The sequence below is a fragment of the Schistocerca nitens genome, chromosome 1, assembly GCF_023898315.1.
Source record: "Schistocerca nitens isolate TAMUIC-IGC-003100 chromosome 1, iqSchNite1.1, whole genome shotgun sequence".
In the NCBI taxonomy this organism is placed as follows: domain Eukaryota; kingdom Metazoa; phylum Arthropoda; class Insecta; order Orthoptera; family Acrididae; genus Schistocerca; species Schistocerca nitens.
The window spans coordinates 1,219,332,849-1,219,358,516 of record NC_064614.1 but is presented as its reverse complement, the minus strand read 5'-3'; the positions used below and the strand labels follow the sequence as shown (position 1 = coordinate 1,219,358,516).

The 25,668-nt window shown below is 39.6% G+C and overlaps 1 protein-coding gene across 1 annotated transcript in view; it reads right to left on the bottom strand.

The window, feature by feature from the left end:
• Window positions 1–25,668, bottom strand: part of LOC126201425 (GTP-binding protein 1) — a 136,507-nt gene that overhangs the window by 93,914 nt on the left and 16,925 nt on the right. The window contains exons 3-4 of the mRNA XM_049936785.1: window positions 18,520–18,631; window positions 11,328–11,508 (exon numbers count right to left, since the gene is read on the bottom strand). Of these exons, the coding sequence (XP_049792742.1) occupies window positions 11,328–11,508; window positions 18,520–18,631 (293 nt within the window). The remainder of the gene's footprint in view (window positions 1–11,327; window positions 11,509–18,519; window positions 18,632–25,668) is intronic.

Sequence of the window (25,668 nt, the reverse complement as noted above, 5' to 3'; positions counted from 1 at the left end):
TGTTACTGCCAATATAGTTTTAAATGATATTTAAGTAGAACAAATCATACCAAGGACGTTGAGTTTGTGTTAAATCTTCAATGCTGTGTTGTCTTGAAATGCAATATTGTCGTAACACAATTTCCAATCTGGAAATTAGCATTTAACAGCGCGCTTTTTGATTGGCTTTCCTGCTGTGACTTTTCATTGGCTGTTGCTCACAGTTCACTTATTGTTCCATATTTCATGTTATATCCTTCATACAAATACATACTTTGTATCACACACTTTTAGAAACAAGCTGTATGTTAATCCAGGGTATAAGCTATGTCCACGTCAAATTTTATCCAAATCTGTCCATCCGTTTTAGCCTGATGCAGTAACAAACATACACACAAATTCTTGCATTTATTGTATATATGGGAAATGAGATTACTGAATACAAAGTAGGACTGCTTAGTTTGTTTACCAATTTGTAAATGTCATTTAAAGTGATTAATATCCAAGTAATTCCTCACTTCTTGTCTGTTTTGCATAAGTAAGGAGGGCTTCTGCATCTAATGTAGAATTATTGAGTGGAATCGTGCTGCTGGCAATATTTATAAAATATTCAATGAGAGTATCACAGTCAACAGGCATATTACACAAATGGCCATTAAAATTGCTACACCACAAAGATGAAGTGCTACAGACACGAAAATTAACCAACATGAAGAAGATGCTGTGATATGCAAATGATTAGCTTTTCAGAGCATTCACACAAGGTTGGCACCAGTGGTGACACCCACAACGTGCTGACATGAGGAAAGTTTCCAACCGATTTCCCATACACAAACAGCAGTTGACCGGCGTTGCCTGGTGAAACGTTGTTGTGATGCCTCGTGTAAGGATGAGAAATCCATACCATCACGTTTCCGACTTTGATAAAGGTCGGATTGTAGCCTATCCCAATTGTGGTTTATCATATCACGACATTGCTGCTCGAGTTGGTCGAGATCCAATGACTGTTAGCAGAATATGGGATTGGTGGGTTCATGAGGGTAATACGGAACGCCGTGCTGGATCACAATGGCCTCATATCACTAGCAGTCGAGATGACAGGCATCTTATCCGCATGGCTGTAACGGATCGTGCAGCCACATCTCAATCCCTGAGTCAACAGATGGGGACATTTGCAAGACAACAATCATCTGCACGAACAGTTCAACGACGTTTGCAGCAGCATGGACTATCAGCTCGGAGATCATGACTGCGGTTACCCTTGACACTGCATCACAGACAGGAGAGCCTGCGATGGTGTACTCAACGACGAACCTGGGTGCACGAATGGCAAAAAGTCTTTTTTTTTTTTTTTTCCAGATGAATCCAGGTTCTGTTTACAGCATCATGTTGGTCACATCCGTGTCTGGCGACATCGCGGTGAACGCAAATTGGAAGCGTGTACTCGTCATCGCCATACTGGCGTATCACCCGGCGTGATGGTATGCGGTGCCATTGGTTACACGTCTCGGTCACCTCTTGTTCGCACTGACGGCACTTTGAACAGTGGATGTTACATTTCAGATGTGTTACTACCTGTGGCTCTACCCTTCATTCGATCTCTGCGAAAACCTACATTCCAGCAGGATAATGCACGACCACATGTTGCAGCTCATGTACGGTCCTTTCTGGATACAGACTGCTGCCCTGGCCACCACATTCTCCAGATCTCTCACCAACTGAAAATGTCTGGTCAATGGTGGCCGAGCAATTAGCTCATCACAATACGCCAGTCACTACTCTTGATGAATTGTGGTACGGTGTTGAAGCTGCATGGGCACGCCAGTCACTATTCTTGATGAACTTTGGTATCGTGTTGAAGCTGCATGGGCAGCTGTACCTGTACACACCATCCAAGCTCTGTTTGACTCAATGCCCAGGCATATCAAGGCCGTTATTGCGGCCAGAGGTGGTTGTTCTGGGTGCTGATTTCTCAGGATCTATGCACCCAAATTGTATGAAAATGGAATCACATGTCAGTTCTAGTATAATATATTTGTCCAATGAATACCCGTTTATCATCTGCATTTCTTCTTGGTGTAGCAATTTTGATGGCCAGTAGTGTATTTTTCTTTACTGATATTATTAATTTTCCTTTTAATTACCTTCCACACTGCTTTACATTTATTGTTAGGACTTCAAACAACATATCACTTGCACTGCACTTAGCATTTTTTATTTCAGATCTGTAGAGTTTGTTCGCAGCTTGTAGTCTAGTGGTTACCACTGCCGCCTATGGAACACGGGGTCCAGGATCCAATTCCCAGTCCGGTTGGGGATTTTCTCTGTGTGGGGAATCATCATCATCATCATCATCATCATCATCATCATCTGTACAGTTTTTTCATATTTACATAATTTTCCTTGTCCCTATCACTTCCATGAGGCTTACCTCTCAGAATAAGTAATAATATCCTGATTTTGATTAGTTGTGGAGTGTGGCACTTGTTGATATGATGCTGCTTATGTATAATATTAGTACATCTTTTGGTTACAGTGGGGCATGCATTTGATCTCTGTCACAAAAATTGAAAAGCATTCATCAATTGTTTTATCATTATCCTTTACATGAGACCAATCCATTTCTTTTAACTAATCTATCATATTGTTTACAATAGATTCATCTACAATTCTGTACATCACTTGTCTTTCTGTGGTACTGAGAGCTGAATTTTCTATCTGAAGCCACAGCCCTGCACAGTCTGATATTCTTATTTCTACAACATGACATTCAAGAGAGTATCTATGTACATTACTAATTATGTTATTAAACCATGTATTCAGTCCAATGTGTTTCTCATTGAGACAGTAATAGTTCAATGACTTTAGAGAATTAACCATGTGAATCACATTTTTCTCTTTGCATTATTATATCCACATTAATATCACCTACTGTACATCAACAATTTTATGCTGTTTAAATTTGGACAACTGCAACATTAAAGTGGTAATTTTTTTCTACAAATGCTATCTCATCAGAGCTTGGAGTACAAAAAACTGAGACAATCACAAGTAATGTGTGTGTGTATTAACACTTCAAATGTGCCTTCAAGGCATATTCTGGTAATATATGATTCAGGTATGTAAATCAAGGTTTTATATTTATATGAAGAAGAAGAATATTGGTACAGAAGTGCGTTTTGGTTTCACTGAGTCTTGCACGCTTGTTTATTTTCACTTGGTGATCTAGAGCAGCACAATTATCTGAATGAATTAGTTTGCTGCAGTTTTATAATTTTGTTTACCTCCTGGCACAGAAAATTTTTCCATGCTCATAATGTTCAGTGTGCAAATTTTTTCGAGTCTACTAGTATCCACCACATTGCATTTTGCACAAGTGGAGCATAGTAATCTGATTTTGATAATGGTTTTATGGCTCTCTTAGTTTACATGTGAATTAAAGAACAGGTCAGATCTCTGTGTAGAGTCACAAGTGCGTGTTTCATCTAATTCATATTAACAAATTCTTCATACCCGCTACACATGTTTTGGATTCTTTATGTTCTATGTCATTTATACCAGTCGCACAAGCACAAATTCACTGCCCTTCAGTATATTCCTATGTTCCAAAGACAATGCCATTAACACTTTTCATCCTCATGCCAGGTGTCATGATGCCAGTTGCACAAAAGCCCATATTCATATCACATACAATGCTAGCTAGTTTTCTGCTATGGCTGTCCACTACAGAAATAATATTGCATTTCTTTGTATGCTGTTTGTGATTGCTGCCGACATTAAATTTACAAGTTTATATTTTGTTTTGAGTTTCATGTTGGCTGGAATGTTCACTTTCAATGTTTACAGACTTATTGCTGTTTCCCGCCAACACACTGAACCTGTTTGTGCACATGAGATTAGATTTATTTGACGAGTTGACACTTTTTTTAATTACTTTGTTTGTCATTTCTAGAGAAAAGGAAAGTGTGTTTCAATTATTCCTGCTCTTTTGCCTATTATTTTCACTGTCAAATGTACTTGAATTGTTTACAGTACTTTTGGCCATTAATTTATGTCTAATGTTTCATCTTCCAATGCTGGAGACAACGTCAGATGCCATAAAGACTCACACAACAGTTTCAAACCTACAACACTGCAGCACGCCAAGCTGCTTATATGTACCCATGCAATGGTCAAATCATGACGTCATCAAACCCATGCCTAAGATAGCAGATTCATACTAACGTGTGTTATGGAAAATATAATGGAGAACAGTTGGTCCTGTTGGTTTATTTAGCACTAAGGTCTACAACTTGCATAATTTCAAACCTTCTTCTTTTCTGTTAAAAGTTCTTTTTGTGCTTTTGAATTTATAGGGCCTCTCTTTGTTGTAGAAATCTGGATACTGTTTGACCCCTCTCCCACACCCTTTTCAAGGTCGCATTAATTCCAAAATCTGAATATAGGAACTGATTCTCTCCCAAGTATTTAACTCTCACTCTTCACTATGCCATAATTTATTTCCCCTTTGATCTTCTCCTTCATTCTCTATGCCTTTTACAACAAAATCTCTCTCTCCCTTTCCAATATTTCTTTTTTTGTCCCGCAAAGCTTAATCTTCTGCAATCCTAATTTGTCTTCAATTTTTTCACCTCTTTTGGTCTAATTTTCTTTTAAACAATATCATCTATTCTTATTTAACTTTCAGCTACGACCAATGATATAGTCTTCTGGACGTGATTTACAAGCTAAGCTGTAACCACTGTGCTGCATTCTATGTAGGCACGACAACCAACAAGCTGTCTGTCCGCATGAATGGCCACCGACAAACTGTGGCCAATAAACAAGTGGACCACCCTGTAGCTGAACATGCTGCCAAACATGATACCCCTCATCTCAATGACTGCTTCACAGCCTGTGCCATGTGGATCCTTCCCACCAACGCCAGCTTTTCTGAACTGTGCAGGTGGCAACTTTCCCTGCAATACATCCTACGTTCCCGTAACCCTCCTGGCCTCAACCTTCGTTAGTCACTGTCCTCTCCCATCCAGCCCTCTCCTTGTTCCCATACCAGGACTACCCAGCCGTCATTTCACCGCCACACCCAGTCTTTTAATTTATTTTTATTTTTATTTCTCTCCTTTCCGCTACTTATCCCCTCCTCCCTCCCCCCTCTGCACCTTCTCTCCTACCCTCCATCTAAACTGCAACACTTCACTGTCTGCCACTCCCACCATACTATCCCTCCCCCTCCCCGCCCCAGCCTCCTCCTTACCCCCATCCAGTCGCCACTCCCATCATGCATTGGTGCTGCTGCTCACAGTGCAGTTTCAGCTCTCTGAGACTGCAGATGTGTGTGCAACTTGCGCTTGCATGTGTGTGTGTGTGTGTGTGTGTGTGTGTGTGTGTGTGTGTGTGTGTGTGCGCGCGCGTATGTGTGTCTACTGCTGACAAAGGCCTTAATGGCCAAAAGCTAGGATTGTGTGAATCTTTTTATTGTGCCTATTACGACTCAGCACCTCTGCTCATAGAGTAAATATCTCTGGAGTGAGCATTGTGTTCTGCGCATGTTGTCAACATTAAACCAGGATTGTCCCGTGTTTTCAGGACTTTTCTATGCGTGTGTGCTTTCCGCAGAGTTTGAAGTTTATAATATTGAGTTTTTGTTGTGTTTTCACCATTTGTTGATAGTGTAATAGTGATGGTGAATTACTGTTGTTGCTACGGATGCAAAGAAAAATATGTGAATGGAGGGATAGTAACTTTTCATGGGTACATACCATGTAGCTCTAATTATAGTTATCGTATTAGTAAGAGACACTGTATATGTTTAAAAATTTCGAGACGCATTATAATTAAGGCTTGATTCTGTAGACCCATTTTTCTACAATTTTATGACTCTATAATAGATACTTCGGCTCGTACAAAAGCTTACAAACAATCACTTCCTCTCATAAATTTGCTAGTGGAACAGGAAAGGGAGTGGTTAGTTGTTTCAGCAAATACTATCCTCCATGCATTTATCAGTGACTTGTCGATTATGTATATAGATTTGAAAGACGGGAGACAGAAAAATACAATAGAGTGGGAGTCTGTAATTGTCTTCGTATAATATGTGTCCAAACCTTTTTGTTTACTATAAAGTTACAGTAGGAGACCATGTTAAGTGTGTCTAGGACATGGAGAATGATTATTTGTGATTTATATTTTAGTAAAGATGTGGCTCCAGAAAATAAGGAGGAGTAATTTTGTCCCCACAAAATATTCCAAAGTATGTTCAAAACACTACGAAGAGGAATGTTTAGACAGAGAAAAATTTGCATGTGTGTGGCTGAAGGTAGCTAATCGAAGTACACATTCATCTTCTTTGGTGAATTTTACCTTCATTTTATTTTCTTCACCATTTGATTAAGAAGCGTTAGTAAACATGTCCCCAAACTCTTTCATTTGTGTCAATTTCCACTTCCCTTAATAGTGTTATATGGGTTGACTGTTACATGACCAACTGCATTTGCTTTACAGTACATTTATTCTCCGATCGCCTTTTTTCCCCCCTTCTTACTCAGTCTACTATTTATTTAATAAACTGGGAACAAGTGTGTAAAATGCGTTAAATAAATACTTCAAAGTATCACCAGTAAGAAAAATTGTGCTTTAGGTCGTAAAAATGAGAAAATAAATACGCAGAAATAGCAGAAAAAAAGGACGAATTAGCAGGGATATAATCGCTAATGTGTGGCAAATTCGGTGTTTTTCGGACGCTTGCAAAAGTACTAGCGTACTGTCAAGTCGTTTTGCAGGACTATCGCTGCAAAAATGTACGTCAGGCTCTGTAATACTATAAAGTGCTGTATCATACCGAAAACTACCAAAAATCGAGTGCATCTGAACTGTGACGCCTATCGCAAAGAAGCAGAATGCAATATCACTTGCTCTTAAAAGATACATAGCTGATTTATTCCCGGTATCAAGTGGATACTGTTAAAATGTCTGCACAACATATATAAATAATCCACGACATGTACAAAAAGAATCCGTCTGTACTAGGGATGTAGTGACATTCTAAATATACAGGGCACTATGCGGACAAACACACGACATCCCGAGAACACGTGACCAGGCCGGCAATGTATGTTGACAACACAAAATCTGTTCTGCGCACGTGAATGCTCACTCCAGAGATATTTACTCTATGTCTCCGCTATATGGTGAGTAGCAACTTTCCTTCTCTCGTATTGTTGCTTCAAAATGATGTCTTCTCCTATCAACTTGGCAATTTCCAGAGCTTTGGCAGTCAGCACTTGTTTGGCGATAACATAGTGGGTGAGACAGTCAGTCCCCTATTACCTGTCTCTTCCCAACTAATGACTTTAGGAACCTCTCCAGAAGATTGGTTCCTATCCGGTTCTGTATGGTCTTCACAAATCCTAGGTGAAAAAGTGTTGGTGAACACAATGGAAAGTGCAGAACAGTTGGCCACAGATGAGCTAGGATGACAAGATACCATTTCTGCCTCATTGGATCATAGTCCCCCATAACAGAGAGTGCTGTTATTTATATGAACATTGAATATTCCAGAATATGCAAACATTGCAAAATAAAAAATTCTGGGAACGAAAAATGATAAATACTAAATAACAAATATTTCCTGGTGACAAGATTTGAACAGGCAACACCACCTGCTGCTCCACATTGCATACAGCACACCCCACACCACTGTTCTGGCTCCTGGAGGAACAGTGGTCCTGTGTTTCAGAAGCTCTCACTGGAGCCAACTACAGCAACCTGAATCTAGATCTTGTCAGGCGTCCTCTGTATGGTAGTGCTGGAAGACCCTCATGTTCTGCTCATGTTTTTACATCCTCTTGGCTATGATGGGCTTCGAAAGAAGTGCCTCCCATCAAAACTTCATGAAGGAGGCAGGAAGGAAAACGTTCAATAGACATTGAGGTCATTAGAGGTGGAGCATAAGCTCAGAATGATTCAGAAACGGGGATGGAAATTGGCCATGTCGGACATGGATTTAAACCACTGTCCTCCCGAACGCAAATCCACAGTGCTAATGACTGTGCCACCTCACCCGGTCAAACCTTCATGATCACTGAATGGCTCTTCCGTTTCCTTCAACAAGAATTACTTAACTGTGCCTCAAGACTGTAGTGGGGTTGCATACAGAGGATACGGATGATGCCTATGTGCTTTTGTCTTCTCGATGACAGGTCATAATCAATGACTTCATATGAGATGTCCAACAAGCAACAAAGGACACAACACGGCTCAAAGTAGTATTTTAGTTACTTTTCTGACAGTTCCATTTTCTGCACAGTCATAAACATTCATACCAAGTTTATGACACTGTATCTCACTGACTGGTCCTTGGTGTTGTAGTGCTCTCAATCCTTCTCATGGGTGTCCAGGGACCATTTGCCAGCTAGCTGTCTTCTTCTTCAATCACAGTGTTTTACACAGTCATTCTGGGTATTGTCCAGTTGTCACAATGATGTGTTACATATGGAACTTCACAATTTCTGGAGCTTTGGCAATCAGCATAGCTTTGGCGACAGCATAGTGGGTGAGAGAATCAGTGCAGACTACTGTCCGTCGATCCTCGTTTGATGATTTCAGGGCATCCCCAAGAGGTCGCTTCTCAGCTGGTGGAATGATGCTGCAAGTGGTTTTGGTATCAGTTGCCCTGAAGTAATTTTTGTCACTAACATTCCTTACAATGGCTCACATAGAGTCTAACAGATAGGTAGAGATCTATCTACAGTCTTCGTAAGCCGTAGATGACCAGACATTGGAACATTGCGGAAGTACTTCAGGATAGCTGGGAATGGTCTGATTATTAACTGGAAACCTTCTTTGGAGGGTTCCTTCCTTTTTCAAGGCTTCTATGGTTTTCAGCAGTGCTGAATCTTCCCTCTGTTCAGCAGCAGTGTTATTTAATACAGTGATGACTGAGATAAAATAAAATTAAGTGGGCAATAAACAAGAGAAATTCATGCTCCCATGAAACATACTGAAACCAAATACAAAAAAGGATTCGAAAAGTTGTGAAATGTCTGTCATGTCTACTTTTGTCTTTGGTCTTAGATTCTCCAATCACTGCATCATACAAATTAGAGGGCTACAAGTTCGTGGTAGAGTCGCATTCTCTTCACTCGGCTGCAGGGTGAGATGGAGAACATATCAGCTTCACACAGGTCACCAAGATTTGCCAATGACCAATAGTACCTCATCTAACGACATAGCAGTATGGTCAGCACATATCGTCAAGTGGCAACCATACAGCTCAGTGCCGGCTCACACCTAAGTTGCATAGTCATAGACTGATCACACACAATACACTTCCATTATTCACTATTACACTTAGTGCTACATTGGGATGTAGCCTGAGGTGTACACATTTTGCTTTTAACCTGCCCAAGTTTGCCTGTTAGCTAAGCAGGCAAGCTGACGCACGTAATCACCAGAAGGGGTAGTCTGCTCTATTCCCATCCAAGCCAAGCTACGCCCAACCCAAGCAGGCTACAGGAGTCTTGTTTGCTTCCCTGTCTTCCCACTGCACTACACTGCGTAGCAGTTTAATCTGCACGCTTTAATTGTAGTGTTATGAGTAGGTTTCCAAGTATTGCAAGTATTGCAAGGTGTGTTCAATGAAAGATATATTCACTTTAGGTACTTGTAGTCGAGGAAATGGTGGATTTTATTTGACCTTTTTCTCCTCTCCAGCATATTTCAGGCTTATTTATATATTTTGATATGAACTGTTTTCTCAGCAACTTCATCCTTTTTCGACTAGTATTGGTTACTCTCCATTTGAACCATCATCAGGTCACCTGTAATACTGTTTTCTGCAGTATGCAGAAACACCTCTGCAAGTCAAGATCATTTGTACCTAAGAACTGGAAGGTGCCTACTGTACTCCAACACCAATTGAAATGAGGTTTCAGAAGTCTACTTTCTGAAACCTTTGTGGGTTCCAGCCAAATATGACCTCACCTACACCAATTTTAATTACTTTTCCAGGGTGTGTGTTATGGGTTCACTGAATTCATTCTATGTGCACAAAATAGTTAATTCTAAATTCACAAAATGCATTTTAGCAAACATGAAGTCTGTTTTCCATATCATGTTAATCTAAAAAGTACATATCTGAAACAAGAAACTTTTCTTTCATACTAAGCTTTCTTTGCACTAAGTTGCTTACCACAAGAACATGGTTTTAATATCCACTAAGCCTATTTCAATCAATGTTTACTCTCAATTCAGAAATCCTATATACCACTAAATGGCCTCAAGTCCTTAGCACACATTTCCATATGCTTTTCAGTCACTAAGTCTTTGTCCTCTTTCAGAATATTTATGGAGAGAGGAAACTGCTGGTCTAATTTACAAACATGTCGTAACACACTCAAGATTCACAAATGGGTGTTTAGTAACTTTTTACACAATTTGCATTGTGAAACACCTACCAATTTACTTGAAGCTGCCTCATAAACCCACAATAACATTTCCCTTCTGGATTTGGGCTCTCTTTCCTGTCGGGGATATATTCCCCAATTCTTAATTTATGTCCGTCTCCTTTAAGTTTGGTTTGTTCATTCTGTTGCATCCACCGTTATGATGAATGAGGTGACTATTCTATAGTCAAAGTGGATCAATAGTGCAACCTGTCATCAGGTGCAGCAAGCTAAACGGGTCACGCAAAGGAGAATTTGTACGCCTCTGAATGTTCCCTCAGCTGCTGGGAGATCTACCCTTGTCAGTTCACACTCAGCAATTACTCATCCACAAGGCAATAAAAAGAACTGCCAGTTGCATGAGGGAAAGCTGCAAGGAAAGCAACTGAAAGGGAATGAGTGCTGCATACGCAGCTTCCCCACACAGACCCAGTGCCCTAACTACAGATACAACCAGAATGAGCAATCCACTCTCTGAGCATTCTGCTCAAGCAGTGTGGAGTTGCACATTAACACATACTGAATGTAGCTAGTTTTCATTGCATATTGGCAGCCAGCATCGGATAAACAGCAAGAAATTACGCGACAAATGCACCTACATACGTTTGTTGGTGTGTTACCTTGAAAATATGCCCCTCCCCAAACTCCCTTGCATCAATAATGCCCATCAAAGGACTTGTGACCAATGTTCCTGCTGAGATTTTATGCTGAAAAATGGAATTAAGTCATGCTCACATGGTCTTAGTGGCTCCAAAATTCAAACTTCATCACAGTTACTCAGAGATGACATTACTCTGCTGGACAACAGTGGTCTCTTGAGAGAGTGTAAAGTTTAACTGGCCTTGCTTCTAGTACATAACACAGCAATGGAGAATTTTCCAGACCAAGGATGTAAGACTAATATACCGTATTTCCAAGAAGTCCTGCTGATCTATTCGCCTTCTTACAAGGTACTGGCCTGTAAGTCCTTTCTCCACTTTACGTTCCCTTAATAGGACACAGTCTGCATCCAGTGTAGCTGCAAGGGATTTCAGTGTTGCAACAGATGCTTCATAATCATTCTGTGCAAGACCACTCTCCCCTCCATCTGAAACAAGTTAGGTTACAGTTCTCAAATGTGTAAATGTGCACAAAACAATCTACAATTCATATCCTTTTTAGTACACTTTACATCTTTGAAAAAGTTCTCTTTTGAATGGCACTGTTTCTCCAGAGTTAAGCCCACACATGATAGGTTCCAGTTTGAATCTTAACTTTCAAATGCACTCAAGCTAGACCTCAAAATGACTCTTTCTGAATAAAGAATATGCATCTGATTATAATACAAAAGACTGTCACCAGCTTAATAACACTTTTTAAAACATTTTGCAAACAAAACTAATTTAGTTTGCATTGAACAAAACAAGTAATGTTAACAATTAGATTCTCTCTTGTTGAAAGATGAAAAGGTCATGGATAATAACATGCATCTGCCAATGATTAAAAAACACATGGTCTGAACAATTATTTAATTGTTCAGATACATCATGATTGCTTATTTTATGGGTCAATGTTATAACTAAGACTGCCCATAAAAAATATGTTTTCATAGCAAATAATGATCGATCCACATAAAAATCTGATTTATGAACAAAGAAAATTGCATTTTTCAGGTGACTGTGGTAAGCAACTATAGAAAATAAACAGAAACTAAATACTGAAATTCACACACGGAATGCTTTGCAGAACAAATCAAATAACAAATGAAGTGAAGTAGTGGTAAGGGAGCAGACATCTCATAAAGGAACTCACATTACAAACGACTGGAGACCAAACAATTTCCAGAGAAAATAAACACATGAGAAATAGGCCAAACAACAACAGACTAAAATTACATAACTATACGTGAATTTCCTTTGCATTGTTGTTGTTGTCTTCAGTCCTGAGACTGGTTTGATGCAGCTCTCCATGCTACTCTATCCTGTGCAAGCTTCTTCATCTCCGCGTACTTACTCCAACGTACATCCTTCTGAATCCTTCTGAATCTGCTTAGTGTATTCATCTCTTGGTCTCCCTCTACGATTTTTACCCTCCACGCTGCCCTCCAATGCTAAATTTGTAATCCCTTGATGACTCAGAACATGTCCTGCCAACCGGACCCTTCTTCTTGTCAAGTTGTGCCACAAACTCCTCTTCTCCCCAATTCTATTCAATACCTCCTCATTAGTTATGTGATCTACCCATCTAATCTTCAGCGTTCGTCTGTAGCACAACATTTCGAAAGCTTCTATTCCTACTTGTCCAAACGATTTATCGTCCATGTTTCACTTCCATACATGACTACACTCCATACAAATACTTTCAGAAACGACTTCCTGGCACTTAAATCTATACGCGATGTTAGCAAATTTCTCTTCTTCGGAAACGCTTTCCTTGCCATTGCCAGTCTACATTTTATATCTTCTCTACTTCGACCATCATCAGTTATTTTGCTCCCCAAATAGCAAAACTCCTTTACTACTTTAAGTGTCTCATTTCCTAATCTAATTCCCTCAGCATCACCAGATTAAATTCGACCACATTCCATTATCCTTGTTTTGATTTTGTTGATGTTCATCTTATATCCTCCTTTCAAGACACTGTCCATTCTGTTCAACTGCTCTTTCAAGTCCTTTGCTGTCTCTGATAGAATTACAATGTCATCGGCGAACCTCAACGTTTTTATTTCTTCTCCATGGATTTTAATACCTACTCCGAATTTTTCTTTTGTTTCCTTTACTGCTTGCTCAATATACAGATTTAATAACATCGGGGACTGGCTACAACCCTGTCTCACTCCCTTCCCAACCACTGCTTCCCTTTCATTCCCCTCGACTCTTATAACTGCCATCTGCTTTCTGGACAAATTGTAAATAGCCTTTCGCTCCCTGTATTTTACCCCTGCCACCTTTAGAATTTGAAAGAGAGTATTCCAGTTTTCTCTAAGTCTACAAATGCTAGAAATGTAGGTTTGCCTTTCCTTAATCTTTCTTCTAAGATAAGTCGTAGAGTCAGTACTGCCTCACGTGTTCCAACATTTCTACGGAATCCAAACTGATCTTCCCCGAGGTCAGCTTCTACCAGTTTTTCCATTCGTCTGTAAAGAATTCGCATTAGTATTTTGCAGCTGTGACTTATTAAACTGATAGTTCGGTAATTTACACATCTGTTAACATCTGCTTTCTTTGGGATTGGAATTATTATATTCTTCTTGAAGTCTGAGGGTATTTCGCCTGTCTCATATATCTTGCTCACCAGATGGTAGAGTTTTGTCAGGATTGGCTCTCCCAAGGCTGTCAGTAGTTCTAATGGAATGTTGTCTACTCCCGGGGAATTTTTTCGACTCAGGTCTTTCAGTGCTCTGTCAAACTCTTCACGCAGTATTATATCTCCCATTTCATCTTCATCTACATCCTCTTCCATTTCCATAATATTGTCCTCAAGTACACCACCCTTGTATAGACCCTCTATATACTCCTTCCACCTTTCTGCTTTCCCTTCTTTGGTTAGAACTGAGTTTCCATCTGAGCCCTTGATATTCATACAAGTGTTTTTCTTTTCTCCAAAGGTCTCTTTAATTTTTCTGTAGGCAGTATCTATCTTACCCCTAGTGAGGTAAGCCTCTATATCCTAACATTTGTCCTCTAGCCATCCCTGCTTAGCCATTTTGCACTTCCTGTCGATCTCATTTTTGAGACGTCTGTATTCCTTTTTGCCTCCTTCATTTACTGCATTTTTATGTTTTCTCCTTTCATCAATTAACTTCAATATTTCTTCTGTTACCCAAGGAGTTCTACTAGCCCTCGTCTTTTTACCTACTTGATCCTCTGCTGCCTTCACTTCATCCCTCAGAGCTACCCATTCTTCTTCAACTGTACATCTTTCCCCCATTCTTGTCAATTGTTCCCTTCTGCTCTCCATGAAACTCTGTACAACCTCTGGTTCTTTCAGTTTATCCAGGTCCCATATCCTTAAATTCCCACCTTTTTGCAGTTTCTTCATTTTTAATCTACAGTTCATAACCAACAGATTGTGGTCAGAGTCCACATCTGCCCCTGGAAATGTCTTACAATTTAAAACCTGGTTCCTAAATCTCTGTCTTACCATTATATAATCTATCTGATACCTTCTTGTATCTCCAGAATTCTTCCATGTGAACAAACTTCTTTCAGGATTCTTGAACCAAGTGTTAGCTATGATTAAGTTATGCTGTGTGCAAAACTACCAGGCGGTTTCCTCTTTCATTTCTTAGCCCCAATCCATATTCACCTACTATGGTTCCTTCTCTCCCCTTTCCTACTCTCGAATTCCAGTCACCCATGACTATTAAATTTTCGTCTCCCTTCACTACCTGAATAATTTCTTTTATCTCATCATACATTTCTTCAATTTCTTCATCATCTGCAGAGTTAGTTGGCATTTAAACTTGTACTACTGTAGTAGGCATGGGTTTCGTGTCTATCTTGGCGTTCACTATGCTGTTTGTAGTAGCTTACCCGCACTCCTATTTTTTTTATTCATTATTAAACCTACTCCTGCATTACCCCTATTTGATTTTGTGTTTATAACCCTGTATTCACCTGACCAAAAGTCTTGTTCCTCCTGCCACCGAACTTCACTAATTCCCACTATATCTAACTTTAACCTATCCATTTCCCTTTTTAAATTTTCTGATCTACCTGCCCGGTTAAGGGATCTGACATTCCACGCTCCGATCCGTAGAACGCCAGTTTTCTTTTTCCTGATTACGATGTCCTCCTGAAACTACATTAGTTAAAAAATGGTTCAAATGGCTCTGAGCACTATGGGACTCAACATCTGTGGACATCAGTCCCCTAGAACTTAGAAATACTTAAACCTAACTAACCTAACGACATCACACACATCCATGCCCGAGGCAGGATTCGAACCTGCGACTGTAGCGGTCACGCGGTTCCAGACTGAAGCGCCTAGAACCGCACGGCCACACTGGCCAGCCTACATTAGTAGACTGAATTATTGAAATTAAAGTACCTGATTCTAAAAATTAATGGAATATAGCAAAATTATTACATGTAGTTTCTATCCGAAAATGTGTGTAACAAATGTTAGAACATATTTACAAAATCTGTACACAGAAAACTGACTGTAATTATGGTTCACATATACATAAAGAGCCACGATTCATGTTAATATCAAAATCAAGCCTGTATTTAGAAAGTTAATAACATTTGTAAATCAAATATTGTTATGAAAAGGTATTAGATGTATTTTGGCAATGATAACTGTAATATTTGGTATGTTTATTGCTCTGAAATGTTTGTGACAAATTATAAATCCAGATTTTGTAATTTGCTTTGGGAAACTAACCAACTTTTAATTGAAAACTTCAAAATTACTGTTTGAAATGATGAATTCTTTTATATTTCAATTGTTAAAACATATATGAGGTACAGTGGTGGTAGCCCAGGCAAAGCTTGTATCATCTCCGGTTTCACAGAGTCAAAGTTACATCATATTTGTGGTCCGAATAAACACATTGCTAAGCTCATTTTTGTTTTGGTCACATTACTCAGTGGATCTGACTAATCCGGGCAACCACAGCCTGATATTATGAAGAGCCTAAGACTTTCTTACAGGTGGAGATAAGAGATACACATCCAGACCACGAACTTCAAGAAACAGCAAATATCTATTTTAGTGACCACAAGCGGCGGTTACTTTTTAAACTGGCCCTAAATTATTGTACATTCTACAGTCAATTTCCTGTGGGATTCACAAGCTTATAATATGTTATGTCTAACATCTGAAAACATTTAATAAGAAGGGTTGTAGTAGTAATAGCAGTAGTAGCAGCAGAAGCAGAAGTAGGTGTTGCTGTCATCTTCAGGCTGACCAGTTTGATGCAGCTCTTCACCACCCACACTTCTCTAATAAGCAAATTGACTTTTCATTAATGTTTCATGTTGTGCCCTACCAACGGATTCCTTCTTTAGCTCAGATTCTGCCACAACATTCTTTTCTCGCCTATGTGACTCACTGACCGAAGCAAATGTTATAAAATTAAAATACAAGATACAGAAAATACTAAAGTAAGTAGATTCACCAACTGTGTGTCGTGGGAAGTGGAATGAAGGAAGATAAACATCCCACTGGTGAGGTTACTGAAGGTGGTCATGTTGGTTAATTAGTACTCCAAGAGGTATAAAGTCCGCTGTCAACATTTCGAACAGCGGTGTGGATAGGACAAGAAATCGCAAAGCAACCACCTTGGTATTTATCTCTAGTGACTTAGTGAAAACTGTAGGAAAACCTAATTGTCTGGCCAGAGAGGGGTCTTTAAGTCAGTTTTTCTAAATGAGAGACAAGTATCTTAACCACTGCACCACACCACCTCATTCGGTTCAAGAAGTGAGAGCTAAGTGAAACTAGAAGGTGTGCCACTAACACCTGTAAATTAGTAATGGAGAATTACACTGCCTAACAAAGAAAGGGAAGCACCTAGAAGATATGGCTGGATGTCGATGAAACCACCAGAGTTCATTAGTGCTGTTTATGTTTAGTGTTCTTGCCAGGCCTTATAGGTGACACAAGAGGGATGAACAGCATCAGATGCTTAGTGATCACTGCAAAGAACATGGAGATGTTGCATTCTCATGTGAGACAGAGTAACTGGCATCTGACAAGAGTTTCAAAGGGGCCTCATTATAAGTCTCCATTTGACAGTTGGTCAAACTGTGCAATACATAGATTTGTGTGGCATTTGGGTATAACAATGACCCAATGTTGGACTGCAGGGGGACATGATGGTAGACATACTTGCCAAGGTTCCACCTGACCACCATAAGGAGAGGTCACTGTATTGTGCAAAATCTGAGAATAAGTGAAGCACTTCAGCAGCATTCTGTGTGGTGGTGGTGGTGGTGGTGGTGGTTAGTGTTTAACGTCCCGTCGACAACGAGGTCATTAGAGACGGAGCGCAGGCTCGGGGTAGGGAAGGATTGGGAAGGAAATCGGCCGTGCCCTTTGAAAGGAACCATCCCGGCATTTGCCTGAAACGATTTAGGGAAATCACGGAAAACCTAAATCAGGCATTCTGTGTCATCCTTAATGACTGGTCAGATACTAGCAGCAGCCAGACTATGGAATTACTGCCCCACACACAGACTGCCATTAACACAACAGAAATGACTGCATTTGGAGTGGCGCCATGACCTGCAGGCACGGTCTTCTGAGGAATGGTGTCACATTGTGTTCAGCAATGAATCATAGTTCCGCACAACCTCAAATGACCATGTTTAGTGAGTCTGGCAGCAACCTATGGAGAGGTCCCATTTTTCCAATGTTTTGGAAAGGCACAGTGGCATTACTCCTGGCTGTCCTAGTGTGGGGAGCCATCGACTATGACTTCAGGTCATGACTGAGAGTGACTGAAGGAACTCTGAGAGCACAACGGTACTTCATGGACATCTTGGTCCTCACGTGTTACCTCTCATGAGACAGCATCAATGAGCCATTATTCAAAATGACGACACTCGTCCACACGTGCCATGCATCTCAATGAACTCTGAGTAATGAGAAACTCCCATGGCCAGCAAGAACCCCAGATTTCCCGTGATAGAACACAGAACTTCAACCCAAAGCCAATACCAAGGATATCAAGGACCAGTGAAAACAACTGTGGACCTGCTTGCCTCAGAAGAAGACTAAACACTTTATGATGTCCTTGCTGCAAAATCAGTGCATGCATTCAGGCCAGGCAACATCATACTGATAATCACACTCACTTTGAAAAATTCTTTGTAAATCTGGATGAAATTTGTAATCAATGAGACAACATCACATACTCTTTCAACACTGGAAGTTGCATTTCATTTCCTCCTCACCTTCTGGATGCTTCACCTTTTTTGTGAGGCCATGTAAAATTTGCAGCAAACTGTGCCAGACACAAAAGATACATGAAATCACTAAGTCCTTACTAAGCTTAGACTGAATATAAATGGTACAACCTGTCATCTGCCAAGCTAAATTCAACAAAATATAATTACTGATGCAGGTTACAAAGTTTCCACTGTAAGAAAAATTTCTTTCATGAGGTTACCTTCACCAATGCCAACTTCAAATATTGTCTCTCCTCTTCCATTGCCAACCCTTTCTTTGAGTTTCTGCAGCAAAAGCTCATACTGTTCTTCTGTTGGGCTTATCAGTGCTGTCTAGGAGACAAAAGGAAGAAAAATGTGAATACAATAGTTAGACATAACATAGTATTGGGATACAAACAATGGAATTATGGTTAATTGTATCAAAAGGAAAATTCACTACACGAAATAAAATTACAAGAAGGCCAAACAGTTGGCCACTACATACCCTGATGGAGCGAAATTCAAAGTGTGACTAACATATACAAATAAAAGTACATAAAACTAGACTAGCATTTGAAACTGAGAGTTCCTTCCCAAGGGAGGTAAGAGTAACAGGCAGGAGGAGATAAGAGAAGAGGTGAGAGGTTACTCTGACTGTACGTTTAGATGGATAGTTCCTCTAAGTGTTTCAGGTGTTGTTTTATGCTCAAGTTATATCTAGACAAAGAAAAGGATGTCTGATATGAACAATATCAAGCACACTCAACAAAACATAATCGCTTTAAGGAATAACTAAGAGTTAATATCAAGAGTAACAAAAAGCCATTAATAAATAACATCCTTTCCTGTTCCCTCCACAAATACAGTTAGGGAAAACTGACTATCTATAAGCCTGCATATGAGCCCTAATTTCTCTTATCTTAGTGGTCCTTATGTAACATGTACATTGGCAGCAGTAGAATTGTTCTGCAGTCAGCTTAAAATGCCAGTTCTCTAAATTTTCTCAATGGTGTTTCTCGAAAAGAATATCTCTTTCCCTCCAAGGATTCCTATATGAGTACCCAAAGCATCTCCGTAAAACTTGAAGCTGTTCAAACTTTGGTAACAACTCTTGCAGTCCACCTCTGAATTGCTTTGATGTTTTTCTTTCATCTGTCCTGAAGCAGTGCTCAAGAATACATTGCACTTATATGCGGTGCCCTTTACAGGCAAACCACATTTTCCTAAAATTCTCCCAATAAACTGAAGTCAACCATTTATCTTCCCTATTACAATCCTTACATGCCCATTTCATTTCATATTGCTCTGCAACGTTACGCCAAAATATTTAATCAACATGACAGCGTCAAGCAGCACACTACCAATGCCGTATTCAAACATTATATGGGGTTCCCCCTACTCATCTGCATTAGCTTACAAATCCATTTGATGGGAGAGAAAACTGTGTACTATGGAAAGAGTACAAGATAACCATGACAGTGGTAGTGACATTGGAGATTCTGTGGAAATTCCAGTCAGGAGGGCTAAGTGGCATCAGTATTTGACTAAGGGAGGTCTTTATCTGGCTTTGTTTTCTGTGTACTGGTACATTTATAGTCTCCTTCAGTTACCCGTAAAAAGGTGACCATTTGTAAGCTTTCAAAATAAATGTAGTATGTGTCTACATGTTTTCTGTAATTCCTTACTGAACAAGGCGGGGGTGGGGGTGGGGGGTGACCTTTCATTCAGAATCATTTTGTATTTGGAGATATATATAGTATATGCTGAAAGTAAAATGATACTTTTTGCAAATGATACCACTAGCATAACCATTAGCACAAATTTACATGATACCATAGCAAAAAAGCAAAATGATACCTACATGAGTCTATCCCTCAATAGCTAGGAAGTAACAGGCTAATTCTCAATAAAGAGTAAACTAAAATGATGAACAATAGAGAAATCGCCACAATTACAAGAACTGGATATGAATGTCATACATGAAATGTATTCACAGTTGTAAATATGAAAAACCATCAACTGTATATGGGAAGGACAACAATGAAAATTTGTGCCAGACCGCAACTAGAACCTAGATTTTCCACTTTACGCAAGCAGTCACTTTAACCATTTTGGCTATCCATGCATGACTCACAGCCAGATCCAAACTTCCACACATCGTCATTCCTTCGTCACACTGTATACTCGTACAGACATTATGTAATTCTCAGACAGAGGAGGGCATTTTAATTGAAACTCACTGCCTGATATCAGCAGATAAATGCAATATTCTCCCTAACAACAAAGGCACAGCAATACTGTGTCTATCCACTAATAGCAGGCAGCAACATTCACTTAAAATGTCCTCTCCTGTGTGGGAATTACATAATGTGAGTACGAGTACAGGGTGTGATGCACAAACAACGGCATATGGAAGTGTGGGTATAGTTGTGAGTAGTTCACAGATAGCCAAAACAGTTACCATGACCACTCGAATAAAGCGGGATATCCGGGCTCGAGTCCAGTCCAGAACAAGCTTTCGTTGTCGACATTTCTTTATACAGCTGATGGTTGACCACATTTGCAGCTGAGAACATATTTCATGCATTTCATAATAGCTGCAATAGCCACAGAAGGTTGTTTAAATTCATACTGAGAATACATTTCATGTATTTCATAATGGTTGAAGTCGCTGCAGTGCCTGTCCCTTCAGAAATGCAAGCATGTCTAAGGACCACTGCATCATTCTTCTTAACAACACAGCCATTGCAATAACAAGGATATGAATGTAGTTCAGTATGCAAAGTTTGGACTCACTATAGATAACTATTTACTATGGAAAGACCACATTGCTATCCTAACAAGCAAACTAAGTTCAGCTATATTTGTTCTCCAAAACACTAACCACTAGTAACAAATGATGCTATGTGAATGGGGTATTTCTCATACTGTAATGGTATCATGACCTATGGAATAAAAATACTACTGTTCGGATGGGGGCATAAAACAAATTCAATAAAAATGAAGATATAGATAGCCATGCTGCCAGAAACAGTGTAAAGTTATGAGTTCCAGAGCACAACACTGCTAAAGTTGAAAGAAGTACCGCTTCTATGACAATAAAACTGTACACTTGTTTACTGTTTCATATTTTAAATATTAGCTTGAAGCAATAAAATTATTCTTCACAGAAAATCATTTCTATTCAGTCAATGAATGCATATTAAATGCAAAAAACAGGAAATATGCATCCAATGCAATAGAATTAAAATAAGCATAGACAGACAGGTAGTAAATTCAAGATATGTGTTCTTACGTATGATAGAACAGAAACAAAATGTATAGGTAGACTGTACAGGAGACACAAAATGTGTAACTATGTATGATGCCATTGTATTTAAAAATGATATACCATGATGTAAATAGTGTGTTGAACTGACAACCGATCTGACCCATATAAACCTCAACTACTTGAATGGGTCATAATTATAAATTTCCTTTACTTTACGTCTATGGTCACAAATTTTTGTCATCGGTTTATAATGTCCATCTTCTGATCTGTTTTATGAAAACATATATTAATGTACTGCAGTCATAGTGGCATTTAACATTTGATGATGCCACTATGGCTGCAGTACATTACTACATGTTTTTATAAAACAGATCTGAAGTTGGTCACCAGAGACTGAAACCGGTAGTCTGATAACAAAAAATTTGTGACCATAGACGTAAAGTAAAGGAAATTTATTCGATATTTGGGTCACATTTTATTCACAACCATATCACAACTTGTGGGTCATAATTTCCCTCCAAAAGCTTCTAAAAATTGGAAAGCTGTTTTAATGATCTCAGTAGCTCTGGGAGAATCAGAAGTACAACATGCTGTTGCAAGTTGATTATTGTTTCTGGACATAATCCACTCTGTCTGGTATAATGATGCATTTGCTCAGCTACTGGTAGTTCATTCATAGCCTCGTTGGTCATGGTCTGTGAAGTCTGAGAGTGTGTAGTTCAGGCTGCATTACAATAACGAGCAAACTAGTGAATCGTTCAGTCTTCAGATGGCAGAAATATGCAGTACACACTTCAAGAGATGGTTTTTATTCTGAAAATATATTGAAAGTGTTCCAGCATAACATCAAGCACTGGCACATTGGCCTGGAACGATACAGCAGAGAGGGCTGTGGGACAACGTCAGCCAATAGTATGCTGACTAGGACAACACCACAACAGGAGCGGTCCCTGTTGTTGTTGTTGTGGTCTTCAGTCCTGAGACTGGTTTGATGCAGCTCTCCATGCTACTCTATCCTGTGCAAGCTTCTTCATCTCCCAGTACCTACTGCAACCTACATCCTTCTGAATCTGCTTAGTGTATTGATCTCTTGGTCTCCCTCTACGATTTTTACCCTCCACGCTGCCCTCCAATGCTAAATTTGTGATCCCTTGATGCCTCAAAACATGTCCTACCAACCGATCCCTTCTTCTAGTCAAGTTGTGCCACAAACTTCTCTTCTCCCCAATCCTATTCAATACCTCCTCATTAGTTACGTGATCTACCCACCTTATCTTCAGCATTCTTCTGTAGCACCACATTTCGAAAGCTTCTATTCTCTTCTTGTCCAAACTGGTTATCGTCCATGTTTCACTTCCATACATGGCTACACTCCATACAAATACTTTCAGAAACGACTTCCTGACACTTAAATCTATACTCGATGTTAACAAATTTCTCTTCTTCAGAAACGATTTCCTTGCCATTGCCAGTCTACATTTTATATCCTCTCTACTTCGACCATCATCAGTTATTTTACTCCCTAAATAGCAAAACTCCTTTACTACTTTAAGTGTCTCATTTCCTAATCTAATCCCCTCAGCATCACCCGATTTAATTTGACTACATTCCATTATCCTTGTTTTGCTTTTGTTGATGTTCATCTTATATCCTCCTTTCAAGACACTGTCCATTCCATTCAACTGCTCTTCCAAGTCCTTTGCTGTCTCTGACAGAATTACAATGTCATCGGCGAACCTCAAAGTTTTTACTTCTTCTCCATGAATTTTAATACCTACTCCGAATTTTTCTTTTGTTTCCTTTACTGCTTGCTCAATATACAGATTGAATAACATCGGGGAGAGGCTACAACCCTGTCTCACTCCTTTCCCAACCACTGCTTCCCTTTCATGCCCCTGGACTCTTATAACTGCCATCTGGTTTCTGTACAAATTGTAAATAGCCTTTCGCTCCCTGTATTTTACCCCTGCCACCTTCAGAATTTGAAAGAGAGTATTCCAGTTAACGTTGTCAAAAGCTTTCTCTAAGTCTACAAATGCTAGAAACGTAGGTTTGCCTTTTCTTAATCTTTCTTCTAAGATAAGTCGTAAGGTTAGTATTGCCTCACGTGTTCCAACATTTCTACGGAATCCAAACTGATCTTCCCCGAGGTCCGCTTCTACCAGTTTTTCCATTCGTCTGTAAAGAATTCGCGTTAGTATTTTGCAGCTGTGACTTATTAAACTGATAGTTCGGTAATTTTCACGTCTGTCAACACCTGCTTTCTTTGGGATTGGAATTATTATATTCTTCTTGAAGTCTGAGGGTATTTCGCCTGTCTCGTACATCTTGCTCACCAGATGGTAGAGTTTTGTCATGACTGGCTCTCCCAAGGCCATCAGTAGTTCTAATGGAATGTTGTCTACTCCCGGGGCCTTGTTTCGACTCAGGTCTTTCAGTGCTCTGTCAAACTCTTCACGCAGTATCTTATCTCCCATTTCATCTTCATCTACATCCTCTTCCATTTCCATAATATTGTCCTTGTACATCGCCCTTGTATAAACCCTCTATATACTCCTTCCACATTTCTGCCTTCCCTTCTTTGCTTAGAACTGGGTTGCCATCTGAGCTCTTGATATTCATACAAGTGGTTCTCTTCTCTCCAAAGGTCTCTTTAATTTTCCTGTAGGCAGTATCTATCTTACCCCTAGTGAGACAAGCCTCTACATCCTTACATTTGTCCTCTAGCCATCCCTGCTTAGCCATTTTGCACTTCCTGTCGATCTCATTTTTGAGACATTTGTATTCCCTTTTGCCTGCTTCATTTACTGCATTTTTATATTTTCTCCTTTCATCAATTAAATTCAATATTTCTTCTGTTACCCAAGGATTTCTATTAGCCCTCGTCTTTTTACCTACTTGATCCTCTGCTGCCTTCACTACTTCATCCCTCAGAGCTACCCATTCTTCTTCTACTGTATTTCTTTCCCCTATTCCTGTCAATTGTTCCCTTATGCTCTCCCTGAAACTCTCTACAACCTCTGGTTCTTTCAGTTTATCCAGGTCCCATCTCCTTAAATTCCCACCTTTTTGCAGTTTCTTCAGTTTCAATCTGCAGTTCATAACCAATAGATTGTGGTCAGAATCCACATCTGCCCCTGGAAATGTCTTACAATTTAAAACCTGGTTCCTAAATCCCTGTCTTACCATTATATAATCTATCTGATACCTATTAGTATCTCCAGGATTCTTCCAGGTATACAACCTATACGAAGACAAGCCATATATAAATTATATACCAGTGACTTGTGAACTGTTATTATTTGCTTGCATGGAAACTGTACATATTGAAGGACATTGATTATTTGCATGTCACCATTTGCTTGAAGCCCATCTTCGTAAATACGCCAAGTTAAGTATTGTCTATTTAATTTACTGTAATAAACTCCATTAATAAGATTTGCTTATACTGTTGTCTAGCTATCCAAGAAAAGAGCTTCCTAGGCACCCTATATTAGATGAGTGGGCCGGTATGACATGAAGACAGACTCACTGGTTACAACACAATGGCATTTTGAAGAGAATTCAGTGTGTGCAATTTTTCAACAAAGGCAACAATTTTATTGATTGTACAGAAGCTGGAGACAACTGGTGCAATAAGCAGTGACAGTGGTAAACATAGATCATCACCAAGTCCAGTAGTTAGTGATAAGGCTAGAAGACACTTGGAGAACTTTCCAAGGAAATCATTGCACTGATTGAGCCAGATGACAGGCATTTCATATGGCACATGTCAGAGAGATGTGAAGAAAATGGCATTGTGACAATACAGAGTGTACATGATGCAAATTCGCAAGTAACAGACCATGAGAAAAGAATGTGTTACTGTCAATGGTTTCAGGAGTTTCTCATACAATGTCCAGACATTCTGTCCACAACATGGTTTACAGGTGAGGCATGGTTCCATCCTTCAGTTACATCAACAAACAAAGCAGCAAATACTGGGATGGTGTAGGCCCCCATATCATGCACTAAACACCACTGCCCAGTAAAAAGATTGGAATGTGGTCCATGCTGTCAGCTTCCAGGATTGCTGGCCCCATTTTTCTTGAGACAACCGTAGACACTACAGTTCTTA